Raw genomic sequence first — 27,088 nt, 5'->3', positions numbered from 1 at the left:
CAGGTAACCTGGGTCACTTCAGTGTGGAGACAGAAAGGGACAGATGCAGGGAGCCAGTGGCAAGCACAGAGCCTTTGGCAGCCTGGAGGAGCAGGCTGAGGGCGGGCCCTCCAGCAACGGCTCCCAGAGGTGCCATTGGCCACCACCTCACCTCGATGGCGGACAAAGCTGCGGGACCACTGCTGCCCCCCGGGGGCATCTGGGGCCAGGTATTCCCGTCCGCCTCTTCCATGTGTTCTGCACGCTCCCCGTCCTCACCTTGTGGTCTGCCGCCTCCGTGGGCCCTGCCGCCTCGGGCTTCCATCTGGGTTGGCCACTGAGAGGCCCTGGCAGGACGAGGACAGTGAAGCCATTGATTCCTCTGGCTCTGTCCCTCTGCTGGGCCATCACAACCCCAGCCAGCCCCCCTCTTAGGTTTCATGTCATTTCCTTCCTGGGCCCCAGAATCCACTCTTGCCTCGGCCCCCTTGGGCTGGGGAGTGTGACAGTTGCCCCTGGTGCCAGCCTCGGGGTCCAGCACCCTCTCTTCTGGGTGCCAACGGTCCCTTATTAAACACTCATCAGTTTCCGCGTTTGAGTGGGCCGTCTCTTTGCTGCCAGACTCCGGGAGACGCATGTTTCTGGCTGTGATCCGGGACTCAGGAACTGCCGCCAGAAGCAATATGGACGTCCAGGCATGGGTGCCTCGCGCCCCACTTCACCACAAATCCCCGTCTGGCACTGGGACATCCCCGTCTGGCGCGGGGGCATCCCGAGCCTCTGTGCCTCCCTCTGCATCACGGGGATAGAACAGTACCAGTTTCCTGGGCTGAGTTCTAGGAAAATCAAAGCCCTTAAAGTGATGTTTGCTTCATCATTTTTACTCAATAAATATTAGCAATAATATCAGTGACCCTTTTTTGTGACTTCTCGTGAACAACTGCCCTCTCCCTGCTCGCAAGCTTGCCTGATCCCTCTGCTGCCTGATCTGTCAGCAGACAAAAGGCGGTTACCTTCCTGGTCACCCGGCGCTGTCACCGTTGCTATAAAAACTCACAGTTTCAACCTGGCTCACAAAGATTCAACCAAAGGATGAGCTGGGGTGGGACGTGTCCTCTGACTGTCCTGCTGTCCTTCTTGAACTCCCCTAGGCCTTTGCACACACTCTTCCCTCCACCTGGAACTTTCTCACCTGCAGTCTTTAACTGACAAACTCTTATTCATGCATCAAGGCCCACTCCTCCTCTGGAAGCACTTCCTCATCTTCCGGGCAGACAGACATCAGCATCTGTTCATGGGAGCCCACTTTGTGTGCCAGGCCCTGTTCTAGGCACCGGGACAAAGGAAACCTCCAGTGGCTGTGGTGAGGAATCTAGTTTGGATAAGGCAGTTAGGGAAGGCTTCCTGAAGGAGGAGGCATTTAAGCCGATGATAAGGAGGAGGACCGAGCCACTTTAAAAGCTGGGGCAGGGGCTCCTGGGTAGCAGGAACAGTAAGTGTGAAGAACTTTAAAGGAACAGAAGAGGGGTCAGCATGGCTGGGAGGCATGAGGGCAGGAGGGGTTAGGACATGTAGCTGGTAGGTCACATGGAACTTACAGACTGGGCTGTGCAGACTGGATTTTTTTTTTCATTCTTATTTGTTGATTTTTTTTTTAGAGAGAGAAACAGCAATTTGTAGTTCCACTTACTGATGCATCATTGGTTGATTCTTTATGTGCCCTGACCAGGATCGAACCCACAACCTTGGTGCATCAGGATGAGCTACCCGGCCAGAGCTGGTGGATTTTGTTTTCATTTTAAGAGCTATTGGATGCCACTGGTGGGTTTTGAGTGAGTCGGGACCTGAAGTAGGTCATTAGGTGGCAGTTGGAGGTGTGGGAGAAGCCGGCAGCCCGGGAGGGTAGGCAGCAGGAGCCTCCTGGGTGGTCCAGGTGAGAGGAAGGGGGTCCTGGCCAGGGGTCTGGGGGTCTGGAGGGAAGCTGACTTCCCCCCTGTGGCCTCAGGGCTGGGTGGCTGGTGCTGCCATTTGAGACCAGAAGCTGGGGAGGAACTGGTCGGGTTTGTGTAGTGGGGAGGGGAAGGAGGGGGCAGGAAGGAGAAATACTAAATTCTAGTTCCCTGTGAGGCACCCTGGGGGCCGGGAGCTGTGGCCGGCTGGGCCTCGGGCTGCAGGGCAGAGCTTTCGGGCGGGTCTGCGGTGGCATCTCTCTGGAAGCACCAGGCCTGCAGCCCGGTGGGGGGAAGCAGCCTGCAGGCGCAGCCTGGCCCACGGGCCCTGCAGCAGCCACGGCCCAGCCCGGAGGAAGTGAGCGCCCGGCCCCTGCCTCCCAGGGCCCTGCAGCCCCCTGCTGACCCGGGAACCCGGAAGCTGCTGCTGCGTGGAACCCGGGCCCCCACTGCCGCTCCGTGGCCTCCATTTCCTTGCGTGGAGGAGGCAGCCAGGTGAGTGCTTCTGGCCTCTCAGCCCCCGGGAGGCCTCGGCTGCTGGGGTGTTCTGTTTGCCGGTGACACTTGGAGTCCGAGCTCACTCAGGGCGGGCCCAGGGCAGCGGGAACTGAGCCCAGAGAGCAGTCTCCGCGGAGGGAGCCGGGCCAAGGGAACCCCTGAGCCCCGATCCCCCAACTGTGCTGAGAGGCGGCCACTCCTTCCTCCCCGAGGCCCAGCCAGGCAGAAGGGCTCGGCTCTGCCTCTGTGCACCCAGGTGAGTCCATTCCCATCCGCCATGTCATCCCCCCGGGGCCTCAGCCACCCCGAGTCTTCAAAGGGGGAAACTGAGTTCTGGGGCAGAGGAGGGACTGCCCGGCTGCTGACGGCTTGAGGCAGCTCCCAGCTCTGCGCCGACTCAGCTGCCTTAGGCCGCAGCATGCAGTCCGGCCCCTCCTTGTCAAGAAGAGACAGGACCAGAGAGGGGAGGGGCTTTGCCTGAAGTCACAGAGCCAGCGCGGAGGAGCCGGGCCCGGAGCGGAGGCTTCGTTCTGCCCGGGGCCCAGCTCTTTCCTCTTCTCTGACCGCAGTCCTTGACTCGGATCCTGGTGTCCCAGAGCAGGCTTGGGGAAGCAGGGGACAGGGCCAGCCCAGCGATGTTCTCCCCCGGCCCCACTTCTGAGCAGGATGGTCCCCAGGTGTCCCCAGCTGGCTGCTAGTGTGACGGGGTGGCTTCAGCCCCATGAAGGCCTGCATCTCAATGCAGCTCTGGCCCTGCTGTTGGGGCTGGAGCAGGCCACCCCCTCAGCCGCCGGACGCCCAGGCCCCAGACGTCTGTTAGGATTGGGGAGGTGGGCGGGACCTGGGGCTGGAGAGGGAAAGACGGAGGCCATGGCCGTCAGGTCCGCCGTGCGGGGGAGGAAGGAAGTCGGCAGGGGAACAGGAAGGAGGCCCCGCTGGGTCTGAATCCACCATCCCAGGCCAGGCACGAGGTGGGGTCCCCCCCAATTGGGTAGTGTACACACCGTGGATGCCAGCATGAGTGTGAGACCCCCAACCACCTGAGAAAGAGCCCCGCTGCAGAGAGCTTTGTTCAGAATTGGGGGCAGGCTGCCCTCTGAGCGCCAAGCCTGCATGGAAAGGGGGACTGTCCGGGTGACAGTGGCGCCCCAGCTTCGGTCCCTCACTCAGGGCTGGAGGTGCTGCTCCGTGCCCAGCAGTCTTGGGCTCAGGGGCCCAGACAGGACGGGCTGGGGCCCTGCACCCCCCACGCTGGAGCTCAGAGTCTGCAGACGGCATCTGTGAGCACGTCCACCCCGCCAGCCCCCAGAGGCCCCCAGATCTGCCCCTTGAACTCAGGGTTTCCTGGATTGGGCGGGCTCTGAGGACTGGCCACCCTCTTTGTCCTGACTGGGGGTACACTGGGGGGTGATGGATGTGGCAGCTTCCTGTGCTGCAGGAGCAGGCGGGCTGGTCGCTGCGCCCCTGCCCTGCCCTCGCTGTGGGCCTTCCTCCACCCGGAGTCCTGGCTGCATGCTGCCTTCAGGGACCCTGACCCTTCGCCCAGGCCACGCGGGGACTTGTCCGCCAGAGGCAGCTCCCACCCTGCCCCCTTGCCTTCTCATCCGGGAGAAATGACCCAGAGCGAGTTGGGGCTACATGGCCAGTGACACCCTGTGTCCCCTGCACCCCCCAGGGCAGGCAAGCAGAATGGATGCTGACCCCCTCTACCTCCTGCTGCAGCTCCCTAAGGGGGTGAGCCCGCCGGTGGAGCAGGAACTGCCACAAGGTGCCGTGCCCAGGCGGGGCGGGGGGCTGGGCGGGCGGAGGGGGAGGGTCTGCCTCGCCGAACACCACAGGCCGTGCCTGGGAACGTGCGTTCTCTCCACGCTGTAACTGAACACCAGTTCTGCCCAGCCCCTGCCTCCCCCTTCTGTTTTATACTTGACACCCCCTCCCCGCTGCTGGAACCCTCCACAGTTACCCCCATCCCCCCCAAAACTGCACAGTTCCAGGTGAGTGGGGACGTAGAGGAGGAGGACGCTGATGGCCGTGTGTGCCTGCCACGCGCTGTACTAACGGAGCACCTCTTGTAGGCAGCACCTCTGTTATCACTTTGAGGGGGAGCACTAGTGCCTCCGTGGTATAAATGGGGAAACTAAGGCACAGAGAGTCACGGGTGGTCCAGGTGGGTATCTGCACAGATCTGAGGTCTGGCAGGGTGGGGATCTCCTGCCCTGCGCCCTTCACACTGTGGGTCTCTAATAAGTGGGCGGTGCAGGATAGGAGCAATTTAGGGAGTGTGGGTCCCCGCTCAGCAAGTCTCTGTTCTCTGAGCGTGGGGAGTTTGTGGCCACCGCCCCCGAAGTCTCTCTCCAAGGAGACGGTTGGAAGGAAGGAGGAAAATGGCAGAAGCCCAGAGCTGTCCTCACCCCGCAACAGAAAATAACCGGGCGCACCCCACAGTCCCCCTAGGCAGGGGTGTTAGGTGAACTCACTTGAATTCAGGGGGCCTCAGAACACGTATGATGGCGGAGAAACCACGTGAAGTGATTTCAGTGAAAGAGCAGAATGCAGCTTGATCCAGACCCAGGAACACAGCCTTTTCACGCAGGCGTGCGGACGGAGAGCACTGGAGTGGTGAGAGGCGCTGGGGGCCCCGGCCGTGGGCCAGAGCTGCAGGCTGGCCCCCTTCACTGTCTGGGGCTCTCTGCTTCCTGCTTTAAGACTGTGAAGCAGCAAGAAGACTGCTGTTGTTAGAAAAATATTTACTTTTGCTTTACAGTTAATTTAGACATCATTAAAGCAGAGGAGGAACAGGGGGTGATAGGGGAGCCAGAAATCTAAGAAGGGGCATTCCTTCATCTGCTCCCTCACTGCCCCCCCGAAGTCCTCAGGTGCCTGGTACAACAGACAACCCCCCTCCGGTCAGAAGACATAGCCTGGGTAGCCCTCAAAGCTTTTCAGAACATCTAGGAAGAGCCTCCAGCTGGGTCACATGAAGACAGAGGCGATGCACGCTGTTAAGTTGGGCAAAGCCATCCCCACGCGGTGACTCAGTTTCCCCCATGTCCACTGGGACCAGATGATGTCTTGGGCCCCTGACATTTTATGCACCTGTGCACCTAAAACGTGGGGAAGCTGCTGAGTGGGGTCCTGGGGCTCCGAGAGCGAGCCGGGGCATGGGCTCAGGGTCCTGCCCACGCCAGGGAGCAGGCAGACGTGGAGAGGTCCGCCTCAGCCCTGCAGCTCGTCTGAGCTGGGGCTTCTCCTTATGTAAGTGGGCAGAGCTGGCAGATGAAGGAGGGTGCCCAGTTAAATGTGACTTTCAGAGAGACAAGAACTAGGTTTAAAGTATGTTCCCAAAGTATAAATATTGCAGTGTCTGAGAACGAGCTGGTGTTCATGAGGGACATTTTGGGAAGGGCACCTGGGATACAGGGGGAAGAGTATGGGCCGAGGGAGGGCGGTGGGAGGACCAGGCATGTGCAAAACCCCACGTCACTTGGATGTTTGATGCTCAGGGTGTGTATGTACCTGTGTGTAGTGTGTGTACATATGTGTGTCTGTAACTGAGTGTTTGCATGTGTGCAGATATGTCATGTATCCATGTGTGCAAGTGTGACTGAGTCTGTGTGGCTATATGCATGAGCGCGCATATGTCTGTGTGTCTGTGTATATGTGTGCGTGTGTCTCTGTATGTGCATGTGTGTGCTGCTGTGTTGATGACTGTATGTGTCAGTAGGTGTCTATGCATCTGTGTATGTGGGTGACTATGTGAGTACAGTTCGTGTGTGTGCATGTATGTGTCACCGTGTTTGCGACTGTGTGTGTCTATAGGTGCACCTGTGTACGTGGGTGAGTGACTTGTGAGTACATCTGTGTTCATGTGTGCATGTGTGTGTGAAGCAGCAGGACCAAATCCCTTGTGGTCAAGGTGACATGCCTGGGGTGACCTGCAGCGAGAGAGTGGACAGAGCCCTGAAGGGCCTGCAGACATGTGCCACTCTCGTCTCTGCTTCCAGGGGAAAAGAAGAAATTTCTGCCCCCCACTTCCCGGGAGGACCCCAAATTTGAAGAATTGCAAAAGGTAAGGCAACCTCTTCAATCCTGCTTTTCATCATCTTGAGGTGGGGATAGCAGGTCACTCTGCCTCCCCGACCTCAGGCTAGCAGGGGGTGACACCACAGGCCCCCCCAGACACCTGCTGAATGGCTGCAGGAAGGAACATTTATTGAGCACTAACTGTATACCTTTACATACATGATCCCAGCAAGCCTCTTGGGATTGAGAGGGATCTGCTGCCACCTGCATCCCAGGGAGAGGACAATAATGCTCAGAAAGGTGACCTGGCCTGTGGGGTACACATGGCTGGCCAGCAACAGAGCTGGGGTTTGACCCAGGTCATCGGCCCAAGCTTGGGCTCCTTCACTCGCTCGGCTCCCCAAGGCCATGACAGCTGGCAGAATGGGCAGGAATGGCTGTCACCCAGCTCACAGTTCTGTCCTTGGTTACAGGACCAGCTGGACACAGGCTCAGGGCCTCCACCTTCCTCTGCCCTGCTCCTCTAGTCTCCATGTGGCCTTTCTCTTTCCTCCTCCAGGGAGGCTTCCTGAGCTGCGCCACCGTCCACCCCCAGAGGATTCGTGGCGCATTTCCCATCCCATCCTCCAGTTCTCTTACTCCCCCCACCCACCTGCCCCACTGTTGGGCACTGGGACACAGGGTAGACCCAGCACGGTCCCTTCTGGGAAACCTGGCAGGGTGCCAACATGCCATCTCTGCTTGGGTTCCTCAAAAAGCTGATCCTGAGATAAGGCTGTGGGTACAAGCAGTTGAGCTGTGGGGTGACAATCACGGGTGACAAGGAAGGGAAGTGAGATGGGGAGAAAAGCCCCCCCTCCCCCAGCAGGATGAGTGACGGAGCAGGTGGCAGCTGCAGCTCAGGTCTGCCGGAGGCCAGTGCGGGCAGCACTGCAGACAGTCCCTACCCAGGGGCGCAGGAGCCTGGTGCTTACTCACCAAGCCCTGGCGAGCTCGGGCTGTTCCCTTAAAGGGATAAGGCATTAATTCTCTGGAGCGCAGGCAGGGTGGGGCGGCCCTCAGGTGGAGCTGCAGCTGGGAGCCGCAGCAGGTGTGTCCCATAATGGTCAGGTCTAGGGCCTGGGATGGTACACCAGCAGCCCCTGTTTATCACCAACACCTTACACAGGACACACGACAGCCTCCTAGTGCCCAGGTCTGTGGTGGAGAGAAGCAGAGGGTCTTTGGGACCCAAGAGCAGGCCCCTAACTCAGTCTGAGAGATCAGGGAGAGCTTCCTAGAGGAGGTGAATATTTTAAAAGTATATTTGATTATGTTTTTACAGTAGTCCCAATCTTTTTCTTCCCTTTGCTCCCCTCTGCCCAGTACCCACCTTCCCTCCAGCAATCCCACCCCTCCCCCCTTAGTTCATGTCCATGGGTTGTGCATATACATTCATTGGCTTCACCCTTTCCTATATTATTCTTAACTTCCCCCTGTCTGTTTTGTACCAACTGATTATGCTTCTTAGTCCCTGCACCATTTCCCCATTTCTCCCCCTCCCCCCTCCCAGCTGATAGCCCTCTTAATGATCCCCATACTTATGATTCTGTTCCTGTTCTGGTTTGCTTAGTGGGATTTTGTTTTTATTTCTTAGATTCAGTTCTTGATAGTTCTGAGTCTGTTGTCATTTTAATGTTCATAGTTCTGATATTCCTCTTTTTCTTAACATTTCATATGATAATGGCTTGGTGATGGTGAACTCCTTTAGCTTTACCTTGTCTGGGAAGCACTTCATCTGCCCTTCCATTCTGGATGATAGCTTTGCTGAATAGAGTAATCCTGGTTGTAGGTCCTTGCTTTTCATCACACTGAATACTTCTTGCCAGTCCCTTCTTGCCTGTAAAGTTTCTTTTGAGAAATCAGCTGAGAGTCTTATAGGCACCCCTTTGTAGGTAACTCTCTGCTTTTCTCTTGCTGCTTTTAAGATTCTCTCTTTATCTTGAACCTTTGGCATTTTAATGATGATGTGTCTTGGTGTGGTCCTCCTTGGATCTAGCTTCTTTGGGACTCTCTGTGCTTCTTGGACTTGTATGTCTATTTTCTTCACCTAATTTGGGAAGTTTTTCTTCATTATTTTTTCATATAAACTTTCAATTTCTTGCTCTTCTTCTCTTTCTGGCACCCCTATGATTCAGATGTTGGCACATTTAAAGTTGTCCCAGAGGTTCCTGAGCCTCTTATTTTTTTCAATTTTTGTTTCCTCATTCTGTTCTGGTTGACTGTTACTTTCTTCCTTATGTTCCAAATCATTGATTTGAACTCTGGTTTCCTTCCCTTCACCATTGGTTTTGTGTGGATTTTCCTTTTGTTCATTTAGCATAGCCTTTACCTCTTCCCTTACTCATTTGCTGTACTTAAACATATCTGTCAAGTCTGTGAGCATCTTTTTCACCAGTGTTTTGAACTCTACATCTGTTAGGTTGGCTATCTCCTTGTTTGTTAAGTTGGCTATCTCCTCGTCGATTAGTTCTCCCACTAGAACCTTGATCCGTTCTTCCTTTTGGGCTATACTTCTCTGTCTCCTCATTCTGACAGGCTCCTGTGTGTGTCTGCCTCTGTGTCTTAGGTAGAGCTGCCGCTCCTGTTATGTTGTAAGGGGCAGAGCCTTAGGGATTCGTTAGTACAGGGTGACCTGTTTCATCACGTTGTGGCACTGTGGGGGGGGGTGTCTAAGAGGGAACAATGTCACTTGCTCAGCACTCACCCCTTTTCCAGGCACTTCTCCCACTTCTGTATGAGACTGGCGCCCCTCTAGCTGTTGCCCTGGCCGTCGCTCCCAGAGTGGGAGGGCCTGTGGATGTTCTAGGACCATGGGGCCCTTTAAACAAGCGGACTCTGATGAGAGACTGCCAGTTTCTGCCTCCACCCCAACCCCCACTGGTCTGCACAGTCAGAAGCAATGAGGCTTGATTTTCCCCAGCGCTGGGACCGGGAGCTGCGTGGTCTGGTCTCGTGCTGGGAGTGCTCCCCGGGTGTCCCTCCTTACTTTTCAAAACATGTAACTGTGCTTTCCGCTGACCTGCCGCTGCTGCCACCACACCGTGTCCTCTCCATCTCAGCTCCACCCCAACCACCTGTCTGGATGAGTGTTTCTTCTCTATATCTTTGTTTGCTGAACTTCCATGCAGCTCAATTTTCTGGAACTTTGGTTGTCTCTAGTTTTGAGGTAGTTGTATCCCTCCTTAGTTGTGGAGGGAGACGCGGTGTGTCTGTCTAGGTCTCTATCTTAGCCGGAAGTCCCTTCTTAGCATTTAGAGGTGACATTTCACCTGGCCAAGAAGGATGGGTGGGAGTTGGCAGGTGAGAAGAGGGCATTCCAGGATGAGGACAGCGCTGAGCAAGGTGAGGGGCCAGGTGAGAAGTGGCCCCAGGTCAGCGTCCTCTGGGGGCCTGCAGGTGCTGATGGAATGGATCAACGCCGAGCTCCTGCCTGAGCACATTGTGGTTCGCAGCCTGGAGGAGGACATGTTCGACGGGCTCATTCTGCACCACCTTTTCCGTAAGTGACTGCCCCCCCCCAGCCACCTGCCCCCTACAGGTGTGTCTCTCATTCACCTCTGTGGCTCAACTCTGGGGCCACAGTTCTTGTTTTTCTCCTGCTAAATCTTGGAGTCTCCCACCTCTACCCTACCTCGCAAGCATTTATGTAGTGCTTGCTGTTTGTAGGATAACAAACAAGCCCGAGTCCTGCCCAGGGCTGCCGCCCCACGTGGCTGCCGGGGGGAAAGCGGGCTGTGGGACGACTCAGTCCCCCGGGTCTGGGAAGCCCCCTCAGCACTGCCTCCGGGCTCTGCAGGTCCCCGCCCACCTCTTCCTTTGCTGGTGTGAGGCCATGTGGCCCACAGCCTGTCTTCTGCACAAAGCTGGGAGGTGCTGGAGGACCTGGCAGGTGTGATTCTGGGCCTCAGCGAGCCAAGGGCCTGCTCAGCACCTTCACAAAGGGCCCTGGGACGATCCCACAGCCTCGGCTAAGGCTTCCTAACACCATGGAGCAGGTGTGGTTAATCCCCACTTCACAGAACAGCAAACTGAGGCTTGAAAGCTTTAACCAGTGGCCGCACTGCCCTGCAAAAAGGAAGTGCGGAGAGCTGTCGGGGCAGGGCACAGGAGTGGTCAAGGCCGGGGGCGGGGCTTGCTCAGGTCCGGCAGCTGCTGTACCCCACGTTAGGAGGGGTCAGAGCCCGGCTTGGCCTCCTGGAGGAAGCGCACTGGCTGCGGGTCCTTCGCAGGGGCCTTAACTCTGTCTCCCCTCTCCCCCTTTCTTCCCTCCTCCTGCCCTCCCTCGCCCTCCCCTCTCCCAAAATCAGAGAAGCTGGCAGGGATCAAGCTGGATGTGGAGGAGATCGCCTTGACTGCCCTGAGTCAGAGGCGCAAGCTGGAGGTGGTCCTGGAGGCCGCCAACCGCAGTCTGCAGGTGGATGAGCAGCCCAGCAAGTGGAGCGTGGATGGTACCTGGGCCTCAGAGGGCCGGAGTGCAGGGTGGGGCAGGGTGCAGGGCGGGGCCGGTGGAGGGCGGAGCCAGAGTGCGGGGTGTGGCCAGAATGCAGGGCGGGGCCAGAGTGCAGGGTGGGGCCAGGTGTGGGGCGGGGCCAGAGTGCAGGGCGGGGCGGGGTGCAGGGCGGAGCCAGGTGCAGGGCGGAGCCAGAGTACAGGGTGCGGCCGGTGGAGGGCGGAGCCAGAGTGCGGGGTGTGGCCAGAATGCAGGGTGGGGCAGGGTGCAGGGCGGAGCCAGGTGCAGGGCGGAGCCAGAGTGCAGGGTGGGGCTGGGTGGAGGACTGAGTCAGAGTGTGGGGTGGGGCTGGGCGCAGGGCGTGGCCGGGTGGAGGGCGGAGTCGGAGTGCAGGGCGGAGCCAGGCACAGGGCGTGGCCAGAGTGCAAGGCGGGGCTGAAGTGCAGGGTGGAGCCAGGCATGGGGTGGGGCCAGAGTACAGGGCGGGGCCATGCTCAGGGCGTGGCCAGAGTGCAGGGCCGGGCCCAATGTGGGGCGGGGCCCGAGGGCCTGGGTCCTTTTGAGTGGGGACAAGCTTCTCTTTTATCCAGGAGGCACCGGGTCAGATGCTTCTGGTGTGGGCACAACCTGGGAGCTTGGAAGGAGGCAGAGCCTCGGGCTGGTGCGAAGCCATGCTCCCAACTGAGGAGCACACAGCCCAGGCACTTTTGTTCCCAGAAGGCGTCAGGGCAATGACACCCAGCACAAGAGAATAAACAGCGCTGTCCATGGTACAGCCACTATTTATAGCGTTCCAAGTACCAGATGGCTTATCTACCCTGTCAGAGGGCCACTCTGAGGCCCATTTCATACATTCATTTCAACTATATTTGCAGTGCCTGGTTGTAAGAAATGAGGCCGTGCAAAGCACCCAGACTTCCCGCCCCATGACAGTTTGCTGTGAATTTCCTGCCATTCCTATCTCTACATTCTCCCCATTTTCCAGACGAGAGAACTGAGGCTGGAAGGAGACAAGTAGCTTCTCCAAGGCTGGGTGGCGACGATGTAACAGTTTTCAGACCCACTCTGTGTGGGGTGCACGCCGCTGCCCTCACCACTGCGTTTCAAGTCTCACGTTCAGTAGCTGGTGCCTGTAATGTTGACCCTGAGTTAAGTCACATTCAGCTTAAACCTAACAATTTGTCCGACCAGGGTCCTACTGTGGGACAGGACATGCGGTTGTTTCCGTTGTAAATGGTGCTCTAAACTCCGTGTCTGATCCAGCCATGCAGGGGGCTGTGCCCTGGGCTGTCTGGACTCGCAGAGGTGGATGGCTGGGGCCAAGTGTGACTATTTTTAGGTCTGAACAGAGATCTGCAGCTGTCTGGGCACAGGTCTCCGTGGTCTACAGAGGGCTGTTGCGATGACGAGGAGACCTCCATGCGGTCCCCGGTATTGGTAGCCCCCTCAGCTCTGACTTCGTGTCCCTCTCCTCTCCCAGCCATCTTCAACAAGGACCTGCTGGCCACCTTGCATCTCCTTGTGGCTCTGGCCAAGCGCTTCCAGCCCGGCCTGCCCCTCCCAAGCAATGTCCAGGTGGAGGTGCTCACCATAGAGGTAATGGAGTGAGCTTCCTGGGTCCACATTTCCATGCCCTAGGTTGGGGGGAATGCTGAGTGGGGTCGGGACAGAGCCACGTATGTTCTAGCAAACCACAAGAAATATGAGATCCTGCCAGGACAACAGGGGGTGCTGGGCTGGAGCTGTGGCTGTGAGATGCCAAGATCCCGCTGGAGCTGGCGGGGACCCAATGGGGCTGACCAGTCCCACTTACGTCGGTGGATGGCGTCCTTATGAAGGTCCTGGCTGATGGCAGCCACATCTCATGGGCCATAAGAGGCCATCTGTCCACGGCCATGTGGGAGCCTTCACACCATGGAGTCCTAGCCAGTGTCCTCAGTATTGCCTCTCAGTCACTAGCTGATGGCTGTGACGATAGTCCCAGGGTTTCTCCATGCCAGGGGGTACTCTGCCTAGTGTGTGCATGGCTTGTGCTGTGGTCAATGGCCAAGGAGTCTCTAGGCCACAACTTCTCTTTCGGACTCAGTGCCACAGGTGGGGGCCCGCCTGCTTCTCATTATACCCCAGCCTCTGGGTGCCCAGTGAGTAGCAGGGCATCCCATCCTAGTGCTTACCTTTAACTTGACCCAGCAGAATAAACCAAGTCCAGCCTAACTCAGGTGAATTATTCTTACTTTTCTCAAAACCATTAATTAAAAATATCCACTGAGCAGTTTCATGGCTTTGTTTATACTTCTATAAATCAGAGGGGACTCTATTTCTTCACTCATTCATTTACTCATCCATCCATCCACTCACTCACCCACCCATCCATCCGTCCTTCCATCCACTCGTCCATCCATCCATCTGTTCATTCATTTGCCCACTTATCATTGATTCATTATTCAGATCACATGTTTATTGACCCCTGTGAACCAGGCACTGGGTGAGACTCTGGGGATACCTGGGGAATGAGGCAGACTTGGTCCTAGTCCTCGTGGGGCTCAAGGCTCACGAAGAAGGACCGCTCACCGGCCCACAGTGATGAGACTGCCCAGGGGCCCGAGGAGGAACGCGGCAGAGCCACCCGGCTTCCTCGGGGCTGCTTTGCCCGCCCCTGCTGACTGAGCAGCAGGTGGGGTCCCTGAGTTTCCTGGGACTACAGTTCCTTCCCTCTTTTCTTTCTTAGAGCACCAAGGGCGGCCTGAAGTCGGAGAAGTCAGTGGAGCAGCTCACTGAGTGCAGGTGAGGGGAGGGGCAGGGCCCGGGTGGCACTGGGGTTTTGCCAGAATCGGTGGCAGGCCGGGCAGGCTGCGGGCAGACCTGCCTGACCTCGAGGGAGGGACTCTCACGCTCTGCCTGCCCTCTCCGCCCTGTGGGGGCACCAGGGGCCCTTCCTCCCTGCTGGCGCTCACAGGCAGGCCCGCCTCCCCCTGCTCATTTCACCCTCTCCACCACCCAACAAAACAGGCAGAGTTGGGGTCAGAAGGGGCCCTGCGCCTCAGTCATGAGGTCACAGCGCAGCCACGGGGCCTGGAGGACCCTGGGGCCATGCTATCTCCCGAGTCCCCCGGGGAGCCTTCCGTTGTCCCTGGAGGGAGATGCTGCTGCTGAGGGCTGAGCATAACCCGGCAGTGAGAGGATGGAGCCCCTCCAGCCTTGTGCTGGGAGGCCAGGGCACCAGATGCTCACTCATACCTCCAACACTTCCGGAGCGCCTACTGTGTGCAGGGCGGGGCGGCACCTGTCGTCTCTCTGGGCGAGCAGGGTGCCCAGAGGAGCTCTGCCCACCTAGAGGTCAAGGCTCTCCGGCCAGGCCTGGCCACGTCTTCCTGGGTTGGTCTGAGAGGGGTCTCCGTGCAGGAAAGTCATGGATTCTCCTTTCCTGTCTTAATGTTTGCTGAAGGCCTACTGCGCGCAGAGCACCTGGCTGACTGAGCTTCCTTGGCCCATTTAACCTCACAAAGCCCAGCTGGGAGAGTTGAGTTCTCTTCGGCTTGCAGGCTTGGCAGTCTGCTCACCTGGGCTCAAACCCTGGCTCGGCCACGTGTGAGCTGTGACCTTGGGCAAGTCACCTCCCCTCTCTGAGCCTCTAGCTCCTCTGAAAAATGGGGACCCATTCCTACCAGTTGGGGCTGTTCTGTGGGTTATAGATGATGTATGTGAGGTGACCTTTCCCGCACACTGGTATCCCCCAATCCTGAGGTCATCCTGGTCTAGGGCACCTGGATTTCCACTGGAGAGTGGGAGATGGGCTTCAAACCATGGTAGGTAAGGGGCAGCCATGCCCCAGGCGCGTGAGCTGACCGTGGCAGGGGGCTGGAGGAGGCAGGCCTGCCTGGCCCCTCACGCCAGCGGTTCTGTGCACACGTGACCCCTTTAACTTTCCCAGGACACCCCTGGGGGAAGCCTTGTCCCTGCCCCTCAGTCACTGAGTCCAAGTGACCTCCTGGGGACCGCTCTGAACTGGCTCCAGTGGGGCTGAAGCTTCAGGGTCTGAGAATGAGTTTGGGGAGCTTGAGTGGGGAGGGGTGGTTGGTATCCACAACACCATGTTCCTTCCCCCTCCGTGACCCTAAAATCGCCCTTCTCTGCCCCTGTGAGCTCAGACACGCCTGGGAGGGCCTGCCTCTGGCTCTGGGCTTGTGTCCTGGACCCCATGGGGTGTCCTTCGCTCCTCAGTCTGCTGCTCTGCTGAGCTCTGTGTCCCTGCTCCAGGCTGCCCTCCCCCACACGGCCAGCTCCCTGCAGGGGGCCACCTGGCTCGCCAGAGAGCTGGGCCTGCTTTGGGCCCAGAACCTTGCTTCTGGGGAGCGGGGGCGGGGGCAGGATGGAAAATTTAATAAAGTCAAAAGAAAAACCATTCAAAAACAATAAAAGCGGAGTGAAAGAAGCCAGACCCACAGAGCACGTACTGTGTGGGTTCATTTACACAGACTTCTGAACCGACAGAGCTAATGGACAATGAGCCCTCAAAACAGGAGTCATGTTTGGGGGGTCTGGGAGGACAGGAGGGCACACCAGGGGGTGCTAGGAAGGTTCCATACCTTGTTGACGGTGAGGGTCACACCGGTGTGTAAAAACACACACACTACAAATGTGCGTGTTTTTAGGATTTGTGGATTTTAATGTACATATAATACACTCCCTTTAAACTAAAATGGCGACATCCCCCCAACCCCTGCAAACAGCAAAATCGGGACCTTCACGGGCCCGGGGAAGGCTCTAAGCCTCCTGCTGTGTGCTTCCGGGCTGTCTCCTCCCAAGGCTGCCAGGCATGAAGAGCCAGTTCCTTTGTCAACCTTGCCAGGGCCATCTTGTCATACTAAAAAATTAGAAGTCGCAAGATTTTTTAACTATTTGTTTGCTTTTTTCTCCCCTGTAATTTTCCCTTAGCACAGACAAGGACCAACCTTCACGTGAGTGCTTTTATAACCTAAGAAAATCTGTTTCTATCAGATCCATGTTAAAACAGCAGTCCCCAACTTACCTGGGACCAGGGACAGGGCGGGGGAGGGGGCACAGGAGGCGGAGCTTAGGCGGTCATGCAGGTGAATGCCAGGGAAGCTTTGCCGGCTCTGCCCGGCTGTTTGCCTTCTGCTGGGCGGCCCTGTGCCGGTCTGTGGCCCAGGGTTTGGGGACCCCTGTGTTAGAACCATGTAGGGTTACTTTCTGGATGTCCTCTCCCATTTCCTCCGTGGCCTGCATTTGGATCTCAGGCCTTCTTCTGGCCCATATGTGCCTTGTCGGTCTGTCTTTGCGCAGCCTGGCTGCTCCTTCTCATGACGCCGCTCATGGGGGTAAAAACACCTATGACTCCCGCTGGCAGTGACGATGCAGCTGTTACGTGTGTGGGCTCTGACACCAGAAGGCCTGGGCCCAAACGCTAATTCTCCCATTCATTAGCTGCGTGAACTTGGGCAAGTCTCTTGACCCACCTGTGCTTCAGTTTCCTCATCTGTAAAGTGGGATTGATGATGGTGCTCCCATCTTAGGCTGATAATGAGAGTTAAAGGATAATCTGTAAGTGTGCTTAGCATAGTGAGTGCTTCCTATGATTGTCCAATAATGTGGCTGCTGCTTGTGTGACAGAGCTCTTCACCAATCAGCAGACGGATCCAGCCCTTCCTCCCTCCCTCCCTCCCTTCCTCAGTCAGCTGGCCAGGCCAGCTCTTCATCTCTTCATCCATCCACGTACCCGACCATCTATGTACCAATCCATCCATCCACCATCCATACATTTATCCACCGATCCATCCATCCATCCGTCCTAACATGATTCTCCCCACCCCCCGAATCCTCCCCACTGAGGACACAGACCTGTATGGGCAGGGGTTCTATGAGGGGCACCTCACCTGCAGAGATGGAAGTAATGACCTACTAGGGGCTTCTAGGAACAGGGCCAGAGGGAGGCTGACTGGGGGAAGGAAGGAGAGGGCAGGTGCAAGGCCACATGTGTGTGTGTACAGAGGGGCGGCATGAGGACATGTGGGGTTGCCCACGGAGCAGTGTTTATTAGGGGGACAGCGTGAAGATGGGTCACACAGCTGCTGAGAGGCAGAATCCAAGGTCAGTTCTCCTGCCCAGTTTGTATCTATATTCAGCGCCCGAGGACCCATGTCCCCAGGGGAGGTGTAGCTGCAGATAGTAACAGTGTAGGTCGAGGAGAGGGCCTTAGCCTGAGGACTCGGGGTGTCTGAGGCTGGACCGGAGCCCGAGCTGCCAAGGTGCTGTTCCGCTCCGGGACCCCAGCATGACGCAGCTGCTGTGGGGGCCAGCTGTGTGCCCACTGCGGGGTCAGACATCTGGGCAAGCTCCATGCCCTCGTTCTGCCTCCAAAAACGCCTGTGAAGGGACTTGTGGGCCGAGTGTCAGTCTGGGGCTGGCCCTGGCTCCTGTGGGTGTGGGGGCAGAGCGGGGACCCAGGGAGAGGCGAGGCAAGTCCGCAGAGGAAGGGGCGGCAGCCGAGCGCACCCCGTGCCGGGCATCCACTGCAGAAAGGAGGGCCGTTCACTGAGGTCTGGCTGTGTGCCCAGCCACCAGGCGGGACTGGGTCCTTGCAGCAACCTGCCTGGTAGGTACTCTCAGCCATACTTTACAGGTGAGGAAACCAAGGCACAGAGAGGGCGGCGACGGCCCCTCAGCCACCCAGCCAGGGAAGCAGCGCTTGGGCCCACGCCTGTTTTTAATTTCAAGAGCTTTGAGCTAAAACTACAGTTCCCTCTGGGCCGGTTGCTGGGAGAAACTTTTGTGGAAAAAAAGTCCCTGTTTGGCTCAAAGATAATAGCATTGTTAATGAGGTGTTTATTGGGTCTGTCTGCAGAAGACGTCTTTGATGAATTATTCAAGCTGGATCCGGAGAAAGTGAACGCGGTGAAAGAGGTGGGAGAGATCGGAGCTCGGGGAGCTCTCTGGCCACGCCCACGGCCCACTGCACCTGCCTCCTGCCTGGGGCACGAGGGGAAGAAGCAGGGCCACACCTGCTGTGTGCTGTGCGGGGTCGGGGTGGGCTTTCTGCCCCGCTCAGTGGGGTCCCTGCTTTCTTGGGTAGGCCATTGTGACCTTCGTCAACGAGAAGACGGAGCGCCTGGGCCTGTCCGTGCAGGATCTGGACTCCCAGGTAGGCACTGGGCTGTGGGTCTGCAGGCGCAGACGAGGGCCTGCCTTGTGTGGCCTGGGGGCGTGTCCCCTCCCAGAGCCTTGGGGTCCTCCTCGCCAACAGGGGGTGTTGCTGGCAGGCAGCATCCCCAACTAGGAACACCGTGGGGGTCCCGTGAGACGGGGACCCACTTTACAGAAGGGTTCATTACTTTTCATTGTAAAATAAGCACTTTCGGCCCTGTTTCCAAGATTAACCTCAGACTACCAGATACCGGACTCGAAGCACGTGGGCATTCCCTGTGCCACTGTGTCCCCCATGGTGTTGATGGGGTCTGTGCCACATGCATGCCCGGCGTGGGCAGTGCCGACAGCCCCGCGGCTGTGGGCTCCCTGTGGCTGATGTGCAGTGAGTGAATCGTCCCGGGCGGGACAGAGCCTCCTGCACGTGGCCAGCATTGCACAGTGGGCTGTGGCCGTCCCTGAGGATGGACGCTGTGTGCCTGTGTGTTCCCCCAACACAGGGATGTGAGGGGAGCAGAAAGGCAGACTGCCAGCATGGGGCTGGATGTGGAGGTGGAGGTGGAGGTGTCGGGCCCCCTGGGCTGTGTTCACGCAGCGTGGCTGGGGTGGAGAGGTCAAGTCCGGCCCCAGATGGACCGAATGGCTTATGGCAGTCTTAGCCAGAGCTGCGGACTTCTCAAACGCACCCTGACATCAGCCAGCGAGGATGGAGGTTGATATACTCCTGTGCCTGGCAGCTAAAACCAGTGAAACCCTCACCGAGCGCCAGACCCCAAGCAAAGCACTTTACTTCCATTGTCTCCTGGAGGCCTCCCAACAGGCCCCTGAGTTGGGAACGGATACTTTCCCATTTTGCAGATCAGCACATTAGGGCACAGAGAGGTTAATTAACTTATCCAGGGTCACACAGTGATTTGTGGCCCTGGGATTCGAACCCCAACCTGATGGAGCCAGAGTTTGTGCTCATCACCACCTCACATGGTGGCCACTTGAGAGTCTGTGTGGCACACGATGTGGTGACCTGGCAGGGCGGAGTCACCAGACTTTGAAACCAGATGGGCACACGTCGCCCCGGGCCCCGAGGACACCTCCACACTGGCCGTGTGCCCTTGGCGCCTCTGAACCTTAGGCTCCTCTTCCTTTAAAATGGTTACAAAGATGCCCCCTCAGAGAAGCGCGAGTAATGAAAGAGATAATGCCTATCCGGTGTTTATATATTACTTGGCACAGTGTGGATGCGCAATGCATAATGAATTTATGTTTAATTACATTTTATGTGCGTATAAACAGGATGATTCCTTAGGTTTACATCCTACCTGTTTCATCTTTATCTCTCCCTTGGTAAAATAATGGTGCTTGGAGGATAACGGCACAGACAAGGACGGTGTCTAGAGATGGTTGCGTAAAAGGGGAATTTGGAGCTTCTGGTATTTTGGTGGTATTCCCAGGACATCGCAGCAGAAAAGATCCCAGGCCGAACAAATAACACCAGAGAGGACCTAATAGGAGAAATTTCCATAAAGGTCCTCGCACGGTGGTTTTCCTCCAGTATCCAGTCTTGTGTTTTGCATCTTTGAAGGGATTGAATTGGATTGTATTAGCATACGATAGGCCGGCTCTGGCAGGCAGCTTTATCTCTGAGCTCACAGACGGAACAGACAGAAATATTAATGCGGCAGCCGGCACAATGAGCCGCATGCTGTTCTCTGCCTTTTCCCGATGGAATAATTTTACACTTAACTCCGTTTCCTCCTGTGCTTCTGTAGCTCATGGACCAGTATGTGGTCTACAAAATGATAAAAGGCAGGGTCACAGGAAACGGGCACCTCCTAGGAGCCAGGCAGCCAGGAGCTGCTTTACACTCGCTGCGGCCCATGTTTACAGCCAGGCTTAGAGCGATGCCGTTCCCATTTCCCAAAGAGGAAGCTGAGGCGCAGCGAGGTCGTGTGCCCTTCCTAGGGCCACGCGGCCTGTGAGGGGCGGAACGGGATCCCCAGGCCATGTGCCTCCAGTGCCCCCCTTTGCAGTTGGCAGATGGCGTCATCTTACTCTTGCTGATTGGACAACTGGAAGGCTTCTTCCTGCACTTGAAGGAATTCTACCTCACTCCCAACTCTCCTGCGGAAATGGTAAGTGTCCCTGTGTTCTCTGATGGTCTGCTTTTAAGCGGACTGATCTAGGGAATCGGCGTGACCAGGCTTTATTTATTCACCTCCAGGTTCAGAGAAGGGTGGGGGAGAAGGTTGTCTGCCCGCGTGTCTGCTCACCCAGCCACGTATCCTCCCGGTCACCCTCACGCCTATCCATTGACTTGCCCATTGACCCATCCACCCAATTCCTCCACCCCTTCGCCAGCCGCCCATCCATCCGTCTGTTCACTCATTTGCCCACCCAGCCAGCCAGCCAGCCAGCCACCCACCTGTCCACCCCCCCGTCCACCATGCGCCAGATGCCCCGTTTCCTGAGCTCCTGCTCGGTGTCAGACCCTGTGCTGTGAGCCATGAAGACAGCCCAGCACCGGTCCTGCGTCTGCGGTCGCTCCGTCTACACCTGCTGAGCGCTTAATGACGCACGGGCTTCCAGGGCCACATGAAGTGTGTTGCCTCGTGGCGGGGGGCTCAGCGAGGGCTCTGAGGGAAGAGTGGCCAGTGGAATCTGAAGAAATCGGGAAAGACATTGTGTAAGAGGTGACTGTGACATTGGTTAGGGTTTGGTCCGGAGCGTTAACCAGGGAGGGACCCTGTCAGCAGAGGCTCGGCGGTGGACGGAAGCACCAGTGTTTTGGGGCAGTTGCCTGTGGCTTGCTGCTGATGTGGGGGTTGGCCAGGGCGACGGGGGGCTGGTCTCGTGGGGGTCGGGAGTTCCCCTGTGGGCCCTGGAGGCCGGCGGGCAGGCTGGGAGGTGGCCGCATCGGCCCAGGCAGGGGCCTGTGGCCCGACCTGGAGAGAACGGTGAGTGGTTGCAGGTGGCAGGGTGAGCTTCTGAGCACAGTCTGACAGACTCAGGGCCTCGTGGGGCTCCTGCCGCCCCCGGCCCCTGGCCTTGTGCACAGGCAGTTAGTTTCCTGCCAGAAATGCCCTTTCCACATGAAATACCTGCCGGTGAGAGAGTTCTCTTCCCTCCCCAAGCAGGAAGCTGAGACCCACAGGGGCAGCGCAGACGTGCAGAGGAAAGAGGGACCTGGGTTCTGGCCCCTGCTTCACTGCCAGCTGAGTGCCTGCACCTCAGGCTTCCTGTCTCAAAAATGGGCTCACAAACCTTGCTCTGAATGCCCCAGATCACGCAGATAATAAGGAGTTTGGAGAATCACGCAGGTGGAAGCACCAAGGGCCAGGGTCCTTGCTAATGAGCAGCCTTGCAGGGGTGACGCTGGACGTGTGGCCTGGGTGGAACACCAGGCGGCTGGCAGTCTGCCCAGGACCCCAGGGGGCCAGCTTCTCTCTGTCACATGGGGTCCCTGTGGCCCGCTGAGCATCACCCAGAGCAGGAGGGCAGTCCCTTTCTCTCTCTGCATCAGCAGCTTTTCCTGAATAGGAAGAACAGCCAGCAGGGCTGGGTGCATTCCCAGAGCCACCCGTGAGGCCATGTCTGGGAGGAGGAAAGGTTTCTGTCCCCTTTGATGCCCCTGTGTGTCCACGGGGAGGGCGAGAACCCTCTGCCCTGGGTCTGGATCAGATGTCGTGGCTGGCCTGGGGGGCCCTTCATCCAGGTCCCTTCCTCAGCCCATCCCCCACACGTCCTGGGGCCTGCTGTTCATCCCTTCACACAACGGGAACCCTGTCTTTAGCGGGCGTGGTCTCCACTACCTCCGGAGCAGGGGTGCTCTTCACTTGGTGGCTGGTTCAAACAGGCTGAGCGGCGCCTGCGTGTGGTTCTGGGTGGTGTAGGACCAGGGGCAACACCCACGGGTGCTTACCGCTCACCAGGCAGCTATTGCCGCAGAAGTGCTGTGTAACAAACCACCTCAACACCCGGGGGCTTAAGCCCACCCTGCATTCACTCTCTCAGACCTGCCAGGTTTGACCGGGGCTCAGCTGGGCTCCATCACCTGTCTGGGGTTGGCTGGGGTGCAGGCCCTCTTGGTGGGGGTCAGTCGGGGCATTTCATCTCTGTGCCCGATGCCCCTCGCCCCCTCCTGGGGCCAGTGGCGAGCCCAGAGTGGTTTTCTCATGGCAAGGACTCAGGGGATGCAGTGGGACACGGGCCTGGACCCTGAACTGGCAGGCGGTTGTTCCACCTCACGCTGTTGGCCAGGGCAGGCCCTGCAGCCTCGGTGGGGCTACAGGAGACCCCCGCAGAGTGTGTGGGTGCAGAGTCGGGGCCCACGAGGGGCTCACTCGCAGGCCTGTGGATAAGTTGCTAAGCCCTCCTCGAGTGGGGACTGAGTCAGGAACTGCTCCGCCCCGTCTTCACAGGCGGGCACTGAGTTCAGGAGGCACAGTGGTTGGTGGCTGGTCGAGAGCGCACGGCTAGTCCAGGCAGCGGTCAGAGCGGCAGCGGGCTCCTCTGTCTCCAAAGCCAGAGCTGCCTCCCCGTTCGCTTCCTTCCCGGGGTGTCTGTGGGAGTCCCGCGGGCCACGGAGGCTGGCCCAAGCTGCTGGGCCGGGGCAGGGCCTCAGGAGGGTCTGCGCTGGGGCTGGGACCGTGGTGCTGGGATCCGACACGCAAGCAGTGAGTGGAGTGGAGGACGGAGCGGCTGGACGCGTGCAGGCTGAGACCCAGGTCGGCACAGGGTCCCGTCTCTGTGACTCGGGCGTTGACAGGACATCAAGACCCAAGCTCAATAGTTTGTACACTTCCACACCCCAGTTACAAGCTAGGGACAAGTGTCCCTGTGCAGCCTGCTTGCCAAATCCACCAATTTTAGAACCAGCTTCTGAACATGAGCCGCAGTAAACGTGGGGGCGCAGAGGCAGCCCCTTAGCCCTGCCCCCAGGGATGAAGGTTTTTGGTGGATCGTGGGAAGCCTCGGCTGCAGGAATGGATGATAGAAATGCTGAGGAGGCCGTTAGCCAAGAGGACGGGAGAGACAGCCCCTTCTGAAGGTGGGACACCCGAGGAATTGTTCTCCTGGCTGGGTGGCTTTGTCATTATCAGCCCTTCCTTGCCGATGGCCATCCGCTGCAGGAAGAGACCTTAGGGATGGAGGAGACAGATGATCATCTGTTCCGCAGAAATCAAAGCCCTGGAGCCAGGAAACTTTCACTTCCTCCCACATGCAATTATTTGTCCCCTGAGGATCGAACACCCGTCCCTGGTCGTGACCTCCCCTCAGCTCGGCGGAACTCAGCAGTTTTGCCTTCATCATCTCAAACTGTGCATGGAAGAAAAATGATACTTTGCGCAGAGCGTGGTGAGAGAGGTCTGGAGCCTGGGGCAGCTCTTCCCAGCTCAGACTGCGTGTAGTTGAGGAAGGATGTGACAAGCAGAAGCGTGTGTGACCCTCTAGAGTCATGAGCAGCGATTCTCCAAGCACGGGCTCCGGGGCGGGAGCAGGTCTGCAGTGCCCCCTTGCAAGGCCAGCAAGGAGTCGGCACTCCGTCAGTATTTTAGAAATAAGTGAATGAACCAAGTGTTTCCCAAACACGGATCTCCTGAGATGCTCTGTGACAAATGGACCCGATGGTCAGATGACCTGGGAAAACATACGTAGTCTTGAAGGTTCGTAACACACATGACGCATCCAAGGCTCTGAGAAGTCCCGCAGCGAAGGATCGCTGTTACTCCGCTTACGCCACCGTCCCCCCGAGGGTTTGCTCCCCGACACTCCTTTCCATCTCTACCGCGATCCTGCCGCCAGGAGCAGGGCTGCGAGGCAGGAGAGCGTGGCGGCTCCTTCTCACTCCGACCTTGACTTTCTGAGCGTCCCGTGAATAGTGGTCGTGAGACTCGGGACAAGGGCAACGACTGCACCCTTTTTCCAGAATATTCCAGGCTGGGAGGAGGACTCGGGGACGCAGGGTGGGGAAGCTCTGCCTGGCTCACTCTGAGATGCCCGCCACCCCAGACGTGTGGCCTCCCCAACTTGGGAGCCTGTGGCAGGTTGTGTTTCTCCTCCTTGATGTCCCTGCTGGGCCAATGACCCTGCCGCTGCCACACTCCCTTGCGTCCTGGGCCAACCCCAGCTCAGCTGCTCCATCCACTTGACGCTCCAACATCAACTGTCCCCAGTGGAGAAGGAACCCCCCACTCTGCCTCCCAGGTCCCCGGGAGGGGCCGCCTCGTGGCCATGCACAGCCCCCCCCCGTGAGCCAGCTGCCGGGGAGGATGCCAGCCCCCTGCCCCGGGGTGCAGCAGGAGCCTTGGGGACCGGTGGGAGATACTCCCCGGACTCTGCCCAGTGCCCGAGGACCAGGACTGTGACCACACCCTTATCTCCCTGTGGGTTAGTTCCTTCCCAGGGGGCTTTGCGCACTCCCACCCATCCCACCTCCTGGCGCTTGCAGGAGCCCAGACCCTGGGAATTTGCAGAGCACTCTTAGCTGAGGCCAGGCCCCTGCTGCGACTTCGTCGTCCCGCCTTCAGATTGTGCATCGTGCCTTCAAGTCCTGTCCATCACCCCCTTGGACCTGCTGCAGCCTCGGAGCGGCAGGCTGGAATATGGGCGGTTGCCATGGTGCAGATGAGGGGCCTGAGGCCCAGCCAGGATGTGAGCTCTTCTGACCTGTGATGGTGGCCTGGTGGGGGCCGGGGCACGGACATCCCACCTGATCTCAAGATCCCTCCTGCCCAGACCCGCCAGGTGACCAGAGGGGCCTGGGCAGGGCTGGACTCCTGCATGGGCCTTGCTCCGTCCCCTGTGCTGCCACCCGGGCCTCCAGGCCCCATGGGTTGCCATGGGAACCTACTGCCATGTTTGAAGCTAGCTGTGGGGCCGGGATGGCTGGCCACCCGGCTGGGATGTCCAGCCGCACAGTGGACCTTGGGTGGTTGAGACCTGCTTGAGGTCCCAGTGAATCAGGGGATCAGCCAGCTTGAGACCTTGCTCACCACCCCCTCCATTCTCTCCTTCCACTGCACCAGGCTGCTGCCCCACATTGATGGGTGGGCTCTGTCTGCTTGTATCTGAGGTCCAAGGGTGAGATTAGATGTGGCAAGTGAGGTGACCCCCCCCCTTGGACAGAGGGTCTGCTCTGAGCCCAGAGATGACAGGGCTCCCCAAGTGTCCCATATCAAGATGTGGGGGAGGTGGTGGTGACCCCACTCTGCAGGGGACCAAGGGGCTTGCTCGAGGTCACCCAGTGACCAAGCTGGAACTAGGGCCCCAGCGGGCCTGGGCAGGGGTGGCTCTTCCAGCTTCACCCCTGCTTTGCGCAAGCCTCAGAGTGACGCAGACCTGGTTCTAGCACTTTCTGTGTTGTGAGTTCAGATAAGCCCCTTGGCCACTAGGAGCCTCAGTTTCCTCATTTATGCTTTGCCTGTGAAACTGAGCTGGGTCTGAGGGATTTGTCACCACAGGGTCAGGGGTGACCTCAGAAGAGGTCAGGATGAACCCATGCTCCTACCCCTAAGTCCCCTCCTGGATGGACTTACCTCCAAGTGTCACCTCCACCAGGAAGCCTTCCCTGACCCACAGGCTGGGCGCCCTCCTTGGTGACTGCATTCCCTCCAGAGGTGTCCTCATTGATGTGCAGTGGACATCATGGATGAGGGGTGGGCCTGCCCCGGGGGGTCAGGGCCTGCGCGGGGGGTGGGGGGTTAGGACCTGCCCCAGGGGGTCAGGGCCTGCATGGGGGCTGCCTCATTTTGCCCACATCTGATGGGGTCTTATCCCTGTAGCTACACAATGTCACCCTGGCCCTGGAGCTGCTGAAGGATGAAGGCCTGCTCAACTACCCAGTCAGCCCTGAAGGTGAGTGTGTGGCCCATGTGGGGCTGTGGCCCTGTCCCCTGGGCAGCTAGCCTGGGGAAGGATACGCAGCGTGGGGTGCAGGGCAGAGCAGTGTGTGGGTAGAGTTCCTCTTGCCTGGCGTGGGCGCATAGTAGCATTTATTGAGGCTTCCTCGGGGTCGCTTCTACCCACCCTGTGGTGGAGGGCGGGGTCCCAAGGAGAGGCGAAGGGGACAGGTCCCCAGGGATGGGCCGTCCAGAGAGGCGAGACTTCGGTGAGTTTCTGCACTGCACGAGGGGTGCCAGGGAGGACCGGGCGGGAGGAGGGAGGCAGGGCCGTGGGGTGGCTCCTGGGACTCAGGCTGAGCAGGACCAAATTGGTTGCCGGGGGTTTCCAGAGTTAGCCCCGAAGCCCTGTGTCCCAGGAAACCCCCCAGTCACCCCCTGCCCCTGCCCAGGCCTGACTGGCCACCCTGCTCTCCTCCGGCCACAGACATCGTCAACAAGGACTCCAAGAGCACACTGCGGGTCCTCTACAGCCTGTTTTGCAAGCACAAGCTGAAAGAAAGCACGGACAGGATGCCCCGTGGCCCCCCAAATTAGCCAACGGCGCCCAAGAGCTGCTTCTCTGAGCCCAGCTGGAGTCCGCCCCCCCGCCCCCCACCTCCTGTTTCCATCTGCCTATCGTTAAACCCGCTAGGCGTGGGTCCATTCTGAGCCAACCTCTGGCCTCGCTCAGTTTATTTTAACAAATGTATTTCGGGGTGGGGGGGTTCTGGGAGCCTGCGGGGTCCTGGACGGGCCGCTGCTTGTGCATAAATACGAGCTGACCCCACGTGCAGCCTCCCACCCCGCGGTGCCGGGTGTGGAACGGGTTGGCGCCCCTGGGGCAGCCAGAGCCCAGCCACGTGGCCTCGCTTGGGTGGGAGGGTCTGCCTCTGAGGACAGAAGGGACTCAGGTGTCAGGGCTGATGGCCAGAGGCCCCGGCCTGCCCACACGTAGCTGCTGCCGCCTGGGGTGACGGTCCCTGGATCACCACCCACTGGCAGGAACCCCACGTGACCCCAAACCCATGCTCCTGAGCCACACAGGGAAGTTCACTCAGTTACTTGCCAGAGGAACCGGGGCCCTGGCCCACCTCGTGGCTGAAATCATG

The 27,088-nt window shown here is 58.5% G+C and overlaps 1 protein-coding gene across 1 annotated transcript; it reads left to right on the top strand.

Moving 5' to 3' along the window:
• The first annotated feature begins 4,108 nt into the window (after positions 1-4,108).
• PARVG (parvin gamma) lies at positions 4,109-26,653 on the top strand. The gene is made up of 12 exons (XM_090272279.1): positions 4,109-4,194; positions 6,431-6,495; positions 9,888-9,990; positions 10,799-10,939; positions 12,422-12,537; positions 13,670-13,725; positions 15,877-15,899; positions 17,804-17,862; positions 18,032-18,100; positions 20,130-20,231; positions 25,881-25,953; positions 26,425-26,653. The coding sequence occupies exons 1-12, from the start codon at positions 4,116-4,118 to the stop codon at positions 26,532-26,534; spliced, it is 996 nt and encodes a 331-aa protein (XP_090128405.1). The 5' UTR covers positions 4,109-4,115; the 3' UTR covers positions 26,535-26,653.
• Positions 26,654-27,088: the final 435 nt, after the last annotated feature.

This window comes from Furipterus horrens, unplaced genomic scaffold (assembly GCF_987537825.1).
Source record: "Furipterus horrens unplaced genomic scaffold, mFurHor1.1.pri manual_scaffold_4, whole genome shotgun sequence".
In the NCBI taxonomy this organism is placed as follows: domain Eukaryota; kingdom Metazoa; phylum Chordata; class Mammalia; order Chiroptera; family Furipteridae; genus Furipterus; species Furipterus horrens.
Note: the sequence above shows the minus strand (reverse complement) of the source record. Positions and strands in the feature narration are given on the sequence as shown.

Coding starts and splice junctions, on each gene's coding strand:
- PARVG (XM_090272279.1), top strand. CDS start 4,116: ATGGATGCTGACCCCCTCTACCTCCTGCTGCAGCTCCCTAAGGGGGTG. Junction 13,726..15,876: donor GAGCAGCTCACTGAGTGCAG/GTGAGGGGAGGG, acceptor ATTTTCCCTTAG/CACAGACAAGGACCAACCTT. Junction 25,954..26,424: donor CTACCCAGTCAGCCCTGAAG/GTGAGTGTGTGG, acceptor CTCCGGCCACAG/ACATCGTCAACAAGGACTCC.